Raw genomic sequence first — 16,997 nt, forward strand, 5'->3', positions numbered from 1 at the left:
ATTACTCATCTGAACGCAGCCATTCGAGTTTATATGACTAAAGACTCCCTATGACCCACTTCTTATCTTCTGTTTCTCCAGAAAATAATGCCTACAGTTTTGGGCGAACTACAATAGCCAACTTAAAATCTGGGTAAGCCGGGTAATGTTACACTATGAAATAAGTCTTGAATGACTGTTGATGAATAAATCATCTTTGTTTTTGCTCTCTCTTTCAGTAATAATCTGCTATGGCTGCACACTACATTTGCCTTCTTATATCTGTTACTGACTGTGTACAGCATGAGGAGACACACATCAAAGATGCACTACAAGGAGGATGACTTGGTGAGCAGAGAGAGAAATGTTCTGGGTTCAATACAAGTTCCTATCTACAACATATTTGACAATGTCCTTTACCACATAAAATAATCATAGTTAAGCACATTTGAAAATTTTACCTAGGCTATAAGTGCCTTTACAGTAACCAACGTTGTATCGAACCAGGAACATTAATTTATTTTTAGATTTTGACTTGAACCCAAATTCACAATTACTCAAATATTTTCATTTTCCCGCTATGGACCTTAATCAGAGTAAACATCCCACTGCAACCCACTTACTTGCATAATCTAGCATATTTTTGAGTGAAACAGGATATTTAACTTAAAAAAAAAAAATGAAGAGTGGGTGATGGTGACGTTGTTCCATATCAAATGAAATATGTCTTTCCTGACTAAGGTCCACAGTTTAGTGTTGCTCTGTTATAAATATATATAATATTGCTCTGTTAGTGGGGTTTAACATAGAGCATTAATCAATATTATAGAATAAAGGATAATAAATAAACTCTAATGTCTCCAAATTGTCTCCATTCACAGGTGAAACGCACTTTATTCATTAACGGGATCACAAAATATGCAGAAGAGAGTCAAATAAAGCAGCATTTCGAGTAAGTTCTCAGTGAAAATACTAAATTTATGTCACAGTGTTAATTAGGATGTACCTTCCATCAGCTTGTGAGGGTGAGGTGTGTATTTATGCACATGCATGACTCGCTTTCCCATGTAGAAGATACCAAGAAATATTTTGATAAATGTCTAATCCAAGTCAGTGTTGTCTGCTGAAGCATTGTTGGATCTCCTTTTGTGTTCTGGATAAGTAACCCATTCCATTTTGGAACTACATAATGAAGAGTAACTAATGACAGATCATTTTTCATTTTTGGGTGGACTATCCCTTTAAGATTTTCCCAGTCCACACAGTAAATTCAAGCTTAGTTCTGAGATGTGACCCATGTAATACAATCACAAACTTTTTGTTTTTAATTGGTCTAAAAGTGGTCACGTGGCTACAAGATGCTCAGTGTGTCCACCCACTCGGTTTAACTAATCTCATTTACTGCTAAAGAATGTGCGGGACCAATACATGTCTTTAACTTCTTCTGAGTCAAGGATTTCTAGAATTGACAATTGAGAAAGAGAAATGAGGATGTGTAGGACCGAGGACAAGGAGGAAGAAAAGAACAAACACAAAGCAGACTCACAGACGTCTCAAAGCATATTGCAGTCTGTCCCTCTTAAGCCAACCGGGAAAAGATGTCATCAGTCCTTTAGACTCCCACAGATCTATTACTTTAGGATGGATAGAAATTTGGACTTAATAGTCTTTGTGTTGTGTACTTCATATCAGAGACTGCTGTGTCATTATTTAGAAAGCAAGCCTACCAATTTGTTGTGTGCCAGTCTACTATTTTTGGTACCATTGATTTTAGATTTACTCACCTTATGCATCAACATAAAAAGAAACAGTGGGCTGGTCATTTTACATGTCGGTCAGTTTCTTCTTGTCTAAGTGAGTCATTCTTGGCCCGTGTAAAGTACAGTGTGCGGCCAGACAATACTGAAGCCTGGCTCCTTACAAGACTGTTCAACACTGTGTTCCAGTGCCAGGTTTAAAACTGTTTCCTGTCCTCCTCCATGGGAGTTTTGTGTCTCTTACACTTCAACTCTTTGTGTTTATATCCAGGAAAGCATATGAAAACTGTTTGGTTCTGGATGCTCGCATTTGTTATGATGTTGCCAAACTTATGTCCCTGGAGTCTGAAAGGTAACATTTTTTATTTTCAATTCGTTTTGCTTTCAATGACCCTTTGATGAAAAGAACATAAATTGGCCTGAAAACCCTAAACTATTTTGTACCTTATTTATAGAAATTTCCAACTCAAATGTTATGGAAGTAAACTTCACAGTCAGGCTCAATTCAGTGTTCTTGACTTTTATTCAGAAAAAAAGGCAGAACGCAGCAAAAAGTTCTAACACCGACCTGATGGCCAGGGAGCACATGCCCACTATGATTAACCCCAAACCCTGCGGCCACCTCTGCTGCTGCATCATCACGGGCTGCGAGCAGGTCAGATCATATGCATTATAGCCTCTCAAGTTTCAACTCAAAGAGTTTTGAATAGTAGCGGGTTTCTAGATCCCTCATTTAGTAGATGAATCATCATACTTTTACCTCACATTCAGAGTTAACACTGTAAAAAGCATGAACTGTCATCATGCATACACAACTTTTTCCCATCAGACATGCAATCAGTGCTCCACATCCTCTGTCTCGTGTGCTGCCCGCAGCTCCGCTTCTCTATTTACAGTCAGGATGATGTACGCTCCACTGCTGTGAGACATGTTCAACATCAGCTCCCAAGCGTCCTTATTAGATAAACAGATTTCCCATTTGTCACTAGTCATTTTTGTGTAGCACTTCATGTCCCCCTGCTGGACGATGCCTGGAATGCTGTAGTCAGAATGACTTCTGGGAACACAAGCTCTTAACTGGCAAGCTTACAAAACATTAAATAGAGGGTTTGTTGATTAATTGTTGACTTGAAGCATTGAGAAGTAACAGAATTTATAGGGACAGTCACCTGACATTTAACCTTGTGAAGCCTGACATAAGAAATAATAGTAATCTAGTATAATCTTATTTGATACACCAGGCAAAAAAATTGAGAAGAAAACCTCCTCAGTTTTATTCAGAGGTCCAAACTGAGCAAAAACATGCAATTTGGTGTAGTTTCTGATATTTTTATGGTCAAAAAGTAATAATTAAAATATATAATTATAAATAAATAAATTAGATCTAACGGACTACTTCAAAAAATGCATATAAAAATCAGTTGTCAATCCATATCTCACAGTAATGTCTTAGTAAGATGAAGTTTAAATGCTTAGTTTTATGATCAAAGCTTTGTAGTTTCTAAATGTATATAATGCATGGGCAATAAAGCAATAAGAATGCACCCAAGATATGTTGCCTCTTTTCCTGTAAAATGCATTGTTCATTAGATTACCATTGCTATTATAGTCACTTAGGCTTGAATTATAATTCTGAACGTCAGATGACACAGGCCAAAAAAATCACATAGATTTGCACTAAGGAATGGATGTAAGCCATATCAAGGAACCAATATATCCCACATGTTCCAGTTACAAATCTTTAAAACAAGTGCATTTTAGTAGTGATGTCTAACTCTTGTAATGCTAATCCATTCCTGCAGGAAGAGGCTGTGAACTATTACACCAAGCTCGAGGCCAAACTGAAGGACGAATACAGAAAAGAACGAGAAAAAGTCAACACTAAACCTCTGGGAATGGCTTTTGTGACCTTCCAGAATGAAGCAATGACTGCCCTGTAAGTCTAACAGACATTTTGGTCTTTTTGTGTGAATAAAACACAAACCAAAAAGTATCATTGAGGTATTATGATTTTCTTAGAGGTAAAATTGTACATAAATATTGTGATCATTCAGAAGTATCATGGTATTACCTTCTGATATTATCATGTTACACTCACAATACTTTACCAGAAGGAAAAATAATATTAATAATAATATATCTGATTTTCACCCTTCCCAGCATCCTGAAAGATTTTAACGCATGTCAGTGTCACGGCTGTCACTGTCGACGAGAGCCAAAGTGCTCCCCCTTCAGCGGCCTTCTCAACACATACAACTGGACGGTCACATATGCTCCAGATCCACTGAACGTTTACTGGTAACATCCTCATCCTAAATCTCATGAATTCATTATGAGCATACTCTCACAGAGCTAGACTTGGGACATAAACTGGGATCCACTTTGCGGTTTCATTCTGACCAACAAATACCCACTTAGACAGGAAAAGACTGACCACAGTTAGTTGTGTTTACATGCATGTAAATCTGAATTTGATGATACCACAATAATAATTAACTCCGAGCTGGACCTATAATGCATATTATTGATAAATGATATTGACTAGGGCTTGTCATTTCATATGCAATATGCATTAGATTGTGCAGGTCTGTGGGCTATTTTTGGAGACAATGATCAAGTTAAAATAATTTCTGTAGCATTTTACACAATGCATATTGTTTCACAGTAGCTTTACAGAACATGATGTTAATGTTTATAACATCTTAATATCTTCATGCCTTATAGTTGCATTTAGCAGATTAGAGCTGTGCAATAATATAGTTTTCATTTTGCAATGATACATTCAATCTATATTTCTTGATAACTTTATTGCTACTGTGTTGCAATATAGTATATATCAGCCTACACAAGTGTACCGTTTGTATGTGGATAAATTTGTACATAATGGCATATTCAACTTTATATTAAGATCTGGACGATAATATGGTTACATTCAAAACAAAACAAAAAATCAGCAGGTGAGATTTGATATACAAGTAGTATATATTCCTTTACGTGAGTGTATGTATGCATGCAAATAAAGTGTGATATAATCTGCCCAACTTTACATATAGAACTATATGATAATAGATAACATTTTTGCAACAATATAAACAATCATGTTGGTGAGATCTGATAGTATAGATTACGAATATACTGTATGTTTACAGGTAAATTAGGATTTACTATATATATATATATATATATATATATATATATATATATATATATATATATATATATATATATATATATATAAGACTTAAGTGGAAAAAAGTTGAACATATATTTTGTCCGACTCCAACAAATCATACTTAATTTAGAAGTTTTTTAATAGAGAATGTGAAAAATAACAATAACTCATTTTTAAACATTTGCTCATTTTGCCAGCACGGGGCACATACAGTAGTTGTATAATGTGTTACCTTGTTTTTCACAGGGAGCATTTGTCCACTGGTGGCCTCAAGTGGTGGCTCCGCTGCTTTATCATCAACTGCTTTCTCTTCCTCTTGCTCTTCTTCCTCACCACCCCTGCCATCATCATCTCCACCATGGACAAGTTCAACGTCACCAAACCCGTGGAGTACCTGAACGTAAGGAGTCTGTTAAACTGGGCATTAATGAGCATCAAATGCAGAGTGATTATTGGGTCATGATTCTGTAACTCATCACTTCCCATCCTTCCCCTGTCTGTTCCTCCAGAACCCCATCGTCACTCAGTTCTTCCCCACCCTGCTGTTGTGGTGCTTCTCGGCCCTTCTCCCCACAATCGTCTACTACTCTGCCTTCTTTGAGGCCCACTGGACACGGTACAATGCCAAATTCTGCATATCCCTGTATTTTTAATGACCTGGAGTTGTTCATCACTTGAGAGTTTCTAAACGAAACCATTTTCTGGTAAACACAACCCCTAAAATATGCATGACTTTTCCCTTTAGATCTGAAGAGAACAGAACAACCATGCACAAGTGCTACACCTTCCTCATCTTTATGGTTCTGCTGCTGCCGTCTCTAGGACTGAGCAGGTATTTTTATAACACTCGGTTTACATATAGAAGATAAACAGCTTTTATGCTAGAAAAAAAAAAAAGATATCCCATCTTAACCTTTCAAATGCCTTCAAATAGCACTGACTGCAAATAGTATTGAATTTTCTCTCTTTAAGGAGATTATGTATTATTATTAAGTATTATGTATTTATTAGGCATCAACATTCTTCAGCATTATTTCACAAAACTACTACTGAGTCCTACTTTTAGGTTTTGCATCCTAACCATTTATATGATGTTTTATCATGTTATATTTTCCTGAAAAAACCAACCATTAAGTTGTTGATATAATACTAATTTGTGTGATTTAAATATTTAAAATTGAAATACGGTAATAGTCATTTGTATAATGGAAAATCTTGCCTTTTTTGTGTATTTTCACATCCAAAAGATTCTTTCTGATTATGGGAAATGGTTATTTATATCCTGGTTGCATTTGTCGTGTTGCCTCATTTCTCATTTGCATTAAACATTTCACATAATCTTTTCCAACATGCAGTCTGGATGTTTTTTTCCGCTGGCTCTTTGACAAGAAATTCCTTGACGAGGCAAAAGTCCGATTCGAGTAAGTCCACGAGAGGATTTGCAGCTTTAAAATCCTGTGTTTACAGGGGTTATTGTTACAAAACATTTGGTTTATGCATATTTTCAAGATTGTAGATAGTTTTTATGGCTTCTTTTTTTCTCTATTAGGTGTGTCTTCCTTCCAGATAATGGAGCTTTCTTTGTGAACTATGTCATTGCATCTGCCTTCATTGGTAACGCCATGGACCTGTTGCGCATTCCTTATTTTCTTATGTACATGATCCGGCTGTGTCTGGCACGTTCAGCAGCCGAGAGGCGCAACGTGAAGAAGGTATTTATTATGCTTACCCTTACTGTTGTTATTGTTATATTCAATAACTCATATCCTCATGTTGAAATTGCATTGTTCCATTTTGTTACAGCATCAAGCTTATGAGTTCCAGTTTGGAGCTGCTTACGCCTGGATGATGAATGTCTTTACTGTGGTCATGACCTACAGCATCACCTGTCCAATTATTGTGCCATTTGGTGAGTGACATTTCTCGCTCAAGAACTATAAAGAATTCTGGCATCATGGTGGCGCGTTTAAGACAGTATGATTTGACTTTTGTCTGCAGGACTGATGTACATGCTACTGAAGCACCTGGTGGACAGGTATAACATGTATTATGCATACCTGCCCTCCAAGCTGGATAAGAAAATCCACTCTGGAGCTGTCAACCAGGTGGTGGCAGCACCCATCCTCTGCCTCTTCTGGCTGCTCTTCTTCTCTACTGTCCGTACAGGTAAGACAATGCCAGATAGTGTGTCTGTTCTACACACTCACAAGCTGCCTACCTACACAGAATTTTTAGGCATCATATACTAACTCTGGATGCAACGATAGCTCCAAACAGCAGGCAGCAGGGTTTCTCACTTGCACTTATTGTGGCCCAGTGGAAAACAAGGTTGAGAACCAGTGCCCTAGATGGAACTTCTTCTAATATGACGTTTTCCCCTCTTCTCTCGATTTCCTTGTTAAATTTGAAAGGTTTTGTTGCTCCAACATCGATGTTTACCTTTGTGGTTCTGATCATCACCATCATCATTTGCCTCTCCCATGTCGTCTTCGGTCACTTCAAATACCTCAGTGCGCACAATTACAAGGTCAGAAATAGCTCTGTCTGTTTATTCATTTTTTTTTATAAATAAAACCAAGCCCAGAATTTTCTCTAATCTGCAGTGTGATTTTCCTGAATTCTCTACAGGTCGATATGGACGGTGTAGACAATGGACGACAACCAGATTCATCTCCACCTGTCAAGTCTGTTGTAAGTTATCATATTTTTACACCCCTAGTTTTAAGCATTTAACACTAGTTATTTAGTAGCTATTCATCTGGCATCACTATAATTCTATATTGTCACATTTTATTTCTTCACTCTTTTTATTGTATATCAGCAGACGTACGTCGCCCAAGTGCTACAGGACCCAAACACAGACGAGACAGGAAGCGGTGAGGACGAGGGGCAGGGGTTGTCACAGGGTGAGGAGGGGGTGAATGATGGTGATTTCCAATCAGGAGAGGACAGCCTTATTGAGAACGAGGTTCACCAGTGACCCAGGCAGGGCCACGCCATGTGCTCAACTTGGCAGGACTTTAACATGACCAAACAGAGATCCACTACACCGCTACACCTCACTTCACTTCCATCACAGCTGACGGCTAAAACACTCCTTTATCATTGAAGGCTTGGAGACAGGATGGCCAGTTGTCAAGAATTTAGAGTGGCTTGTGATTGTACTCCACCTATATGAGTTTCACAATTATTCTCTAGAAGAAAGTTAGAAGAAAAGTTACCCTGTTTGGTAGATACAGAGTTGCTTGCCATTACAATCGCATGTCTAGTAAATAAGACCAGAAACAGTAACAATTACTTATAATTTGCAATTAAGATTTTAATGTACCTATGTTATGATGAATTAAAAAAACACCCATAGTGCTATCTCAAGAGGGCAGGAAAATTACATATTTGAGTGGATTTCACACATACGCTTAGTCAGATTTCTCCTCCAAATCTTTTGCATAAAAAAAAGATTTATTCTAAGGAAATTAGTTATGTAGAATAATGGTCAATTAAACTGTTTGGTGACTGTTAAAAGCAAAAATGGATAGATATGGCAACTACGTTTTAATCGAACAGAATCAAGTATCTCAGACTCATTTGATTTTAGATGTTTACCATCTGTAGTGCATAGAAACAACACATTTCAGTGATGGTCACGTCAAAATGTATCAAAATGCTTGTGGAATATACATCAGTCACCATGACAGACAGTTGAGCAGAATTAAGTTTTGATTTAGAAAACAGATTTATTTCTTTTTTGCCACTATACCACAATATATGTGAAGGAGCAAATTTTCATTCTTCTCTATCAAAGTAAATTTATTTAACATAAAGGCCTTTATTAGTTCCATTTTGTATTCATAATTGTTGGGGGGAAAAAAGGATCGAAAAACTCACTCCAGCCTGCTGAATTAACCAACTGTGAGGAAAACTGTCGCCGGACACTAATTGTATCACCATATACTTGGATTGGAAAAGCCACTTTCCCAGTCCAACGGACGGACTCAAAGGCAAATCACCATCCCTGGAACTATTCTCATGTCTACCCTTACGTCTTCTGCACATCCAGTGTTAAAATGTGGAATGATGCTACTTTCGGAATCAGGCATCAGATGGACCGATTTTAAATTGTGTTGCTCTACTGTGGAATGTTCTGTCAATAACTGATACTGTAGCAAAAAAGAACTTAAACGCACAGCAAATTCCCCATGTGGGCTTAAAGGTGGAATTTGTGAATGTGAATATATTTTTTCTTTTTGTTATGCATGGGTATGAAATAATGGTTTCATCAGGTTTTGGTGAGTTTTTTTTTCCTTTTTATTGGCACTAGCAAGTGATGTTACACATCACCATTTTTGATCACTAAACATATTTTACTACTCATAGATGCTGTAAAGTGTGCATGGAAAACATAACCAGAAATCCCTGAACATCCTAAAAATTGGGTTTATGAGGATAGCAAGATATCTCACGGGGTCAAATATATCAATATGTCTTAATTATGGTCTTCTTTATTGCTATAGTGGTGTGTTCCTTGCAATTTTACCAGAGAATGAGAAATAACAGACATTTTTGCTACTTTGTCCATTAATGCATTTTTGTGTTTTTTGTCCATTGTTGAAATGAAACTCAGAACTGGAAACAGAATATTTTTTAGTTTTTCTTTCAAAATTGAGCAGACAAAGGCTGTGCCCGAGTACTTGCTTTAAAATATGTTTTTCTTTGTCCAACCTCTATATGGTTGATCTTTCCTGCTAGTGGACTTAAATAGTTCTCATTATGTCATTTATTGTTTACAGGAATAGCAATGCTGTGTTTAAACTGACATTTTTTGCAACAAATGTTAACTTGAAACAGTTGTCGGGTGTTTGCAAACTTGTGAATTAAACATTAGGAAGCTAATCGGTGATATCTTTATTTAATTTATTTAAATCACACTAGTCTACAAAATTTATCACTGAGGAGCTTGTAACTTTTAAATGCAAATAACACTGTAGGCTATGCACTTCATGTGGAATGTCTAACATTGTCATGGTGCATATCAAGCCATTTTTGTCAGTGATCTTGTTTGGACAACACTGAGTAACTGCAGTGCTTTGTACATCTGATGCTCTTGCTGCATAGATACTGTAGGGGATGACTGCATCCTGGATCCATTTAAGGAAAACACTGTTTCAAGCATGATGCGGCAATAATTTATTTATGCATCTTTATAGGCTTTTCCCATTTGTTACAGATGTTGTCCACAATATTTATTTAATCTGTCAATAACTTTTCCGTCTTTTGAATTAATGGCCATTGGCCTGGAGTGAAGTGGTTAAATCAGTGTAATATTTTTGTAAATAGAAGCATTGAGCTGTTTTTGAAACACTAAACTATTTGCATTTGTGCAGCTTAGCCAGCAAAGCCATGTACAGTTGACCATGAATTGTTTGCTTTTGCCCTTTCAGATTTCCCTTAGGTTCGTACTTTGCTTGCGATTACTGCTTTTAATAGTTTTGTATTTCAACCTCCCCTCAAATTATCTTTTGTAGTGTCATCCTCAAACTCTTCCATGCCTTTGAACAATAAAATAGACTGACAAAACCATATAAAAACTGTCATGAAATGTTATTTACATAGAAATTCACTTATTCCACTTAAATTAAGTCATATGGGCTGTTTTATTCTATTATAGTTAAAATTGCTTTCATTGATTTCATTCTTTGCTAAAAAGCAATTCTAATTTTGGTACATTGTTCCACATCTACAAAAAAATAATATCTGCTTCCAAACAGATTTTACAAATTTCTAAAGGACAGTCTCAAAATGCAAGTGTCAAATTTTCTTATAATAATATGGTTTTAAAACACACTTTTTCTCCCTTAAGGAGTCATGATGTCATTTTATGGCAGCTTGCTTTTCTTTATCACGAAATAGTGAGTAAGTCACAATCTTTGACCTCTCAGTCTTGTGGTGGAGTCTTGTGATGCGCCTCAAGAGAAAAGAAAAATGAGCTGATATCCGATTCACTACTGAATCTTTGGTTTCAACCGATTCTTTGCAATGATTCTGTCAAAACATTCAACTGCATTTGGCGAAAGAAAGCGTAAACAAATATTATCAACATTACATCGAGAAAGAGATAAAGGTCTTTGGATTAATTAATTACAATATCAACGTTCTGAATTCAAACTGTCTGTATGAACCTGATAACCGGTATATTTACAGCGTTCCAGTCGTGTTGTTTTATAAAAATAAAAAAAATCACATATAACTTACACCTAAGTGTTCTTATAACAATATTCTCAGTGAATATGTGTTTAATACAGTTTAAAAAGTAATTTGTGAAGAAAAAGCGTCTTACCTCAGACTGTGCGAGTGTGATCTAACGTTAAATAATATAAGTTCAACGGCTTTTACGATTTGAAATTTAGGTCACGTGCCTATTTAAAAACCGTCACAAAGTTTGAATATGAATATTTACAATTTATTTAACGTTAACTCTTAAATATTATTTTATTTATTTGTTTCTTAACGTAGACAAAAAAAGTTCCCCAAAAGTATTTTGGCATTCACTATTCACAAACGTCTCGATTAAGTTATTTAAATATACGTAAATCTAATTATATTGATACATTTTGTTATGTTTTGAGGCAAATTACCTACGTATTCATATAACCAAATAGTAATGACATACTAATAAACAGCAATTTTACTACAAAAATGACTCGTAAAACTCCCGGAGAACACTGACTCGGTTCCTTCCATACGATTCTCTCAAATGAATCACTGAATCAGACTCTCCCCTGAGCATCAGGATCATGTAATGCTGTTCGTCTGACTCTAGGGGTGTAGTTTAGGGTTTTGGAAGGTGTTGAGACGTGGAGAAATCTCACTATGCTTTCCAGCGAGTGTTAAAGAGGATACTGAGTATTTCTTTTGTGTTTTAGGGTGTTTGTTGCATGCGATGCCGCCTGAATGAGGTTTGATCGGAAGGGCTGAAGAGCAGAAGCAGTCATGGACGGAGCTTGGGCTGTTATTCTCATATCTCTCGCTATGTTCGTGGGATGTTTGGTGCTCGGGATTATTCCACTATTAATCAATTTATCAGAGGTAATATGATCAATATGCATATTCAGCAAATGCTGATAGTTTAACTTTAAACAGTACTGTAAAGCAGAGCATAATGGAATCTGACAGATGATGAATGCAGATAAAAACAATGATTTTAGTAACACATGAAAATTGTTGCATCCATTACAGACGTACCTATATCAGTAAGGTTTTTACTATACTTTGTACTCTACCCAGCGTATCTGAGTTCAGTCACGTAGCTAGTTGTAGTTTCTGCATGCCATACTTTCTGCTTTCTATCTGTAAATCTCTAAGAAGCAACCCCAATTAAAGTCCTTATACTTATAATTGTATATACTGTGAAACTTAAAAGTCCATGACTATAAACATCTAAGGCAGTAACCATGTATTTTGACATTGAATATCAAGTTTATAGACATATTTCAAGACATTTTCTCCACCCTTACAGCAGAAACTGCAGCTGGTTACTGTACTGGGGGCGGGGCTTCTGTGTGGCACTGCTCTGTCAATCATCATCCCAGAGGGGGTGGAGCTAATCCAGGAGTCATGGAAAGGTGAGATCTTCCTCTACTTTTTATTCATCTCCCTATTCAGAGAATGAATATGCACAGTCGTGCACACTTTTACAATGCCAAAGTATCTGAAGTAAGTTACCAGTGGAAACTCACTGCTGGTAGCCTCATATTGAGGAGATAACAATTGACTATGTTTGCCAATACCTGTTTCTTCTCCTCCTCATGAAGACCAGTATTGCTCCGCTATGGGAGAGAATCAAAATATCTCTGAAATAAATTCAACACTTCATCTTGCCGCAAAGAAGGGTCTGCGTCCTCAGTTCTTCATTGGAGTCTCTCTCGTCTTGGGCTTTACGCTCATGTTTGTGGTGGACCAGATTGCCAACTACTGCTCTATGCAAGGTACCTCAGTGCTGCTTCTTATTAGAAACACATTTCAATACTTATCCACTCACTTCTTCAACACGGAGGCTGTGTTGAGAATAGAAATCGATAAGGGTGACCTTACTCCCTATTTTTCTGGACAAGTTCTGACCAGGATTTCTTAGTTGCCTTAAATGTCCAGGTTTTGGTTTTGGTTTTGTTTTCCTATTCTTTATACGTTATATGTGTATTTGCACTGCTTTGATTGTTCTCTGTAGATCCCACCCTCTCGCACACCACGATTGGTCGATTGTGGACAATACCTGCACACTATTGGTCAAACTGGGTTTCAGTCATTACCTGCAACAAATAGAAAAACAATAGAAAAACAATAGGAAAACAAAACAAAAACCTGGACATATTAGGCACGATATGTCACGATATGTCTGGGAAGAAATGATTTATGGTCACCCTAAATGTAAACAAGATTCAGTGTTTTGCTTTAAGCTTTGTTTTGTAATGATTAATACTGGATGACTCTGTATTAATTATTGCATTGAATTATTGTCTCATTTAGATTTTTTGCTTAATATTGTTTTCAATAGTTTCTGAAATGGTATAAAACAAATACAATTCCATAGTATGCAATGTTGTTTACTTCAGCAAGTTGCAATATTAGGATCTTTTGTATGTACATACATGTCTTGTATTTACATTTTCATTATCCTACTGTAATGTGATAGATCTAATTCTTAGTCTATTATTGAAATTGTAAGCATGCATTATGAACTGAAACGCTATCAGATGCTCTCTTGAGAAGGTTTCTGTTTGTCTTGGTTCCCAGAGCCCCGAGCGCGCATGTACAGTGGCAACAGTGTTACTGCCACCCTGGGTCTGCTGATTCACGCCGCAGGTAACAAAGACTGCACTTGCAATATTATGTTCTGAATTGCCCAGACACAACAGATTACATGACAGTGAATCGTGCCAGTAGTTCTAGTCCTTCTAAGTATGGTTGTTCAAGTCGATGAAGAATGGGTTTTCAGTTATGCTTAATAAACTCCATTGTGTTTTTATCACAGCATCTGTCCTTTAATACCAAAAAAGGGACACTAAAAACAGACTAACCTCATTGTGCGGTTTGATTTCATGGCTAGTATTACATTACTGGTTTCAAATATTGGATTATAAGGAGTGCCAACAAAAAATGTGTATTACACACCAAAATTAAAATTCTGTTATTAATATGGTTACCATTCAGCATCATGTCCTGGCTGGGATTTCTAAATTGCTTTCATGTTTTGGTTTTGCTTTCCTACTGTTTTCATACTTAAAGCTAATGGATGAAAAGTAGTTTGACCAATAACAAACCAGTGGTGCTGTGCAAGAAGCTGGGAACTACAGTCAAAGCAAAGCAATGCAAAATATGCATACATATTAAATACGAGGACTGTGGAGAGACTGTAAATAGGAAAACAAAATCAAAACCTGGACATTTAGGCAATTTATAAAAAAGAGAATGTAAGGTCACTCATTTTGTTCTGTGCCACACTCAAAATAAATAATGATCGGTTCAGTTTGGTTGCTGTGATTTGTCAGCTGTGAAGAAAAGCCCTTATTTGCATGACATTAGCATTTTCTGTGTCTTTCCAGCTGATGGTGTTGCTCTGGGTGCAGCTGCGGCCTCATCACAGGTGTCCGTGCAGGTTGTCGTGTTTTTTGCTGTCATTTTGCATAAGGTGAGTTTATCATTCTGTACTAGCACTGCTGAGTCATTCTGCTTTAAAGGGATACTCCACCGTGTTTTCATATTAAACTATGTTTTTCCCTTAACTAAGACGAGTTGATACATACCTCTCTCGTCTCAGTTCGTGCACTCAATCGCTTTGGCGCGCGGTGACACTTTGAAAGCACTTAGCTTAGCCCATTCATTCAATATGGGCCAAGCAGAGAAGCTACCAAACACCTCCACGTTTTCCCTATTTAAATACAGTTACTCGTGTAGTGTAACTCGACCTAGGACGGTAACACAAAACAAAGCATTGCGCTTTTCTAAGCGTGTAAAATGGATAACTATATTGTGTGGCGGAATACCATGGCAAGTGCTTGTAAGAACTTCGTCTTGGCGCAGTAATATCAGTAAATCCTCTCACCGGCCCCCGCTCCCTCTAGAGAAGATATTACTGCGCCAAGACGAAGTGCTTACAAGCAAAGCAGACAGTAAAGCAATTAACCCTTCACAAAGACCCACAACCCGTAGTTACTGTTGCTATGTCTGACAAGCCATGGTGCTCTCATGCCACACATCATGTTCTCACGCAGTGAAAAACACATCACGGAGCAAAGAAGACACTGATAACACACCAGCAGATGAGACATAGCAGGTTACTTTTCTCAGCTTATTAGTCTCAGCTTTCAAATGCTGTCATTGTTTAAGAAATGTAAACAATAAATGCTGTGACACGTGAACCTTCCTCTTTAAGCATGGAATAAACATGAATGAACATCCTAAGCTAAGGTATCTCATTTCAACCATGTAAAGATGTCAGTACACACCATTTTTCAAGTTCATGTCCACTGATGCTCATCTACTCCTGTTTGGTTTGTTTGCTCGAGCAAAATGGCAGATTCTGTGATATAATTGTGTTATGATAGTTTTTTTTTCCCTTGTCTCTATTTAGGCTCCAGCAGCGTTTGGTCTTGTGTCTTTCCTCATGCATGCAGGTCTGGAGAGGAAGACTATTCAGAAGCATTTACTGGCATTTTCTGCTGCTGCGCCGCTGATGGCTATCAGCACCTACTTCATCCTGAGTGCAGTAAGAAACCTCACTTTCTCTTTATTTGTCCTGTGAAACTTAAGTTCTAGTAGAATATAAACATGCAAACAATGCAGCATTATTAATGTAATTTGTTATTATATTAAAAGCAAATTTTAAATATGAATACATTTATTTTTGTAAGTTTCAATTCTAAGAATTTCGTTAATCCCTTTTGTCTGTTTTATTATATTTATTTTTTTAATAAAACATTTTTGTAAGTACATGCATTTATGTATTTAGGTTTTATTTTATTTCAGACTTTGTTTTTTTTTGTTTTTTTTGATGACACGACATCAGATGTTTTTGAGATCTTGGGGCCTGTTGCATAAACATACAAATTATGTTGAGTCAGTCTTTCTTTCCAGTATCAACTTAGACCTTGATAAAAAAAAACTGATTACTAAGTAGTTTAAGCAGTTTATGCAACTGGCCGTGTTTTCATAAAGCAAGTTCTCCAAAAGTTTGCCATAGGACCATGATGTTCTCTTTGGACTGTGGAGAGAGATTGTTTTTTATTTTTTTATTACATTTAAATACATTTAATTTTGTTTTTAATAATCATTAATAAGTAATGAATCCTGTTTATTGTCTTTGAAGTCTAATGGCTCTTCTCAGAAGCGCCTGAGCACTACAGGCATTGGCATGCTGTTCTCTGCTGGGACTTTCTTATATGTGGCCACGGTTCATGTTCTGCCAGAAATCAACAGCAGAGGGCTTCAGCGCTCCACTCACCCTCACCATCACACAGGAAGCGGAGCCCACCAGCAGCAGAGTGGTCTGAGCATCACAGAGAGCCTGACTCTCATCCTGGGGACTGCACTTCCTGTTCTGCTGGCCCTGGGACTGCCAGACGATTAATCTGTTAAAACAATCCAACAAACAAACAAACGAGACAGCGACGTGTAATATTGCGTTTTAAAATGTTTGTATTTTTATTATGACTTGAGAATGCTCTTTGAGAGTTTTATGTTTTGTCATATGATGTGTGTTATCAAAAAAAAAAGATTATATTTGATATTCTTATATATCTAGAATCAAAATAAGTTTTTCCTTAAAAATTAAGTATTTTTTATCACCTCCATACAGTTGCAAAACTTAGTGCAATACCGTGATCTTTTTCCAAATAAATATAAAATATTGTTTATTTTTTAAAGTTTTGTATTAAACCAAAAATGCCTTGTACTGATAAACCAATGTTTATTTTAAGAATTAAATTCAAATCAGTCTGACATAAATGCAGATTGTGATCTCTGTGGTACGCAACAATCTATTAAAAGCCATAAAAGCTGCTATTTTGAGGGCATTTTTGCGTTGCTTTTTTGTGTTT

The 16,997-nt window shown here is 36.7% G+C and overlaps 2 protein-coding genes across 5 annotated transcripts; both read left to right on the forward strand.

Annotated features, from left to right (window-relative positions):
* The first annotated feature begins 69 nt into the window (after positions 1 to 69).
* LOC113112287 (CSC1-like protein 2) lies at positions 70 to 9,798 on the forward strand. Of its 3 annotated transcripts, none has more exons than XM_026277714.1 (17): positions 70 to 133; positions 219 to 327; positions 861 to 931; positions 2,008 to 2,088; positions 2,266 to 2,391; positions 3,539 to 3,672; positions 3,897 to 4,034; positions 5,155 to 5,308; positions 5,418 to 5,524; positions 5,654 to 5,740; positions 6,264 to 6,329; positions 6,458 to 6,620; positions 6,712 to 6,817; positions 6,907 to 7,074; positions 7,320 to 7,435; positions 7,537 to 7,599; positions 7,730 to 9,798. In XM_026277714.1, exons 5-17 carry the CDS (start codon positions 2,308 to 2,310, stop codon positions 7,886 to 7,888), a joined length of 1,545 nt encoding a protein of 514 aa, XP_026133499.1. In that variant the 5' UTR covers positions 70 to 133; positions 219 to 327; positions 861 to 931; positions 2,008 to 2,088; positions 2,266 to 2,307; the 3' UTR covers positions 7,889 to 9,798. The 3 variants fall into 3 exon arrangements, with proteins under 3 accessions (XP_026133499.1, XP_026133500.1, XP_026133501.1); XM_026277715.1 differs by having other exon boundaries at positions 7,733 to 9,798; XM_026277716.1 differs by having other exon boundaries at positions 76 to 133; positions 2,274 to 2,391.
* Positions 9,799 to 11,742: 1,944 nt separating this feature from the next.
* LOC113112289 (zinc transporter ZIP9-B-like) lies at positions 11,743 to 16,960 on the forward strand. 2 transcript variants are annotated; one of them, XM_026277720.1, is made up of 7 exons: positions 11,743 to 11,991; positions 12,425 to 12,527; positions 12,717 to 12,890; positions 13,696 to 13,764; positions 14,505 to 14,590; positions 15,533 to 15,667; positions 16,268 to 16,960. In XM_026277720.1, exons 1-7 carry the CDS (start codon positions 11,896 to 11,898, stop codon positions 16,526 to 16,528), a joined length of 924 nt encoding a protein of 307 aa, XP_026133505.1. In that variant the 5' UTR covers positions 11,743 to 11,895; the 3' UTR covers positions 16,529 to 16,960. The 2 variants fall into 2 exon arrangements, with proteins under 2 accessions (XP_026133505.1, XP_026133504.1); XM_026277719.1 differs by having other exon boundaries at positions 11,745 to 11,991; positions 12,422 to 12,527.
* Positions 16,961 to 16,997: the final 37 nt, after the last annotated feature.

Source organism: Carassius auratus, chromosome 13 (assembly GCF_003368295.1).
Source record: "Carassius auratus strain Wakin chromosome 13, ASM336829v1, whole genome shotgun sequence".
In the NCBI taxonomy this organism is placed as follows: domain Eukaryota; kingdom Metazoa; phylum Chordata; class Actinopteri; order Cypriniformes; family Cyprinidae; genus Carassius; species Carassius auratus.

Excerpts from the sequence above, each read along its gene's own strand:
- LOC113112287 (XM_026277716.1), top strand. The coding sequence starts at position 283 with ATGAGGAGACACACATCAAAGATGCACTACAAGGAGGATGACTTG. Across the intron at positions 6,330-6,457 it reads GAGGCAAAAGTCCGATTCGA|GTGTGTCTTCCTTCCAGATA; the intron begins GTAAGTCCACGA and ends TTTCTCTATTAG. Across the intron at positions 7,075-7,319 it reads CTTCTCTACTGTCCGTACAG|GTTTTGTTGCTCCAACATCG; the intron begins GTAAGACAATGC and ends TAAATTTGAAAG.
- LOC113112289 (XM_026277719.1), top strand. The coding sequence starts at position 11,896 with ATGGACGGAGCTTGGGCTGTTATTCTCATATCTCTCGCTATGTTCGTG. Across the intron at positions 11,992-12,421 it reads TATTAATCAATTTATCAGAG|CAGAAACTGCAGCTGGTTAC; the intron begins GTAATATGATCA and ends CCACCCTTACAG. Across the intron at positions 12,891-13,695 it reads CAACTACTGCTCTATGCAAG|AGCCCCGAGCGCGCATGTAC; the intron begins GTACCTCAGTGC and ends CTTGGTTCCCAG.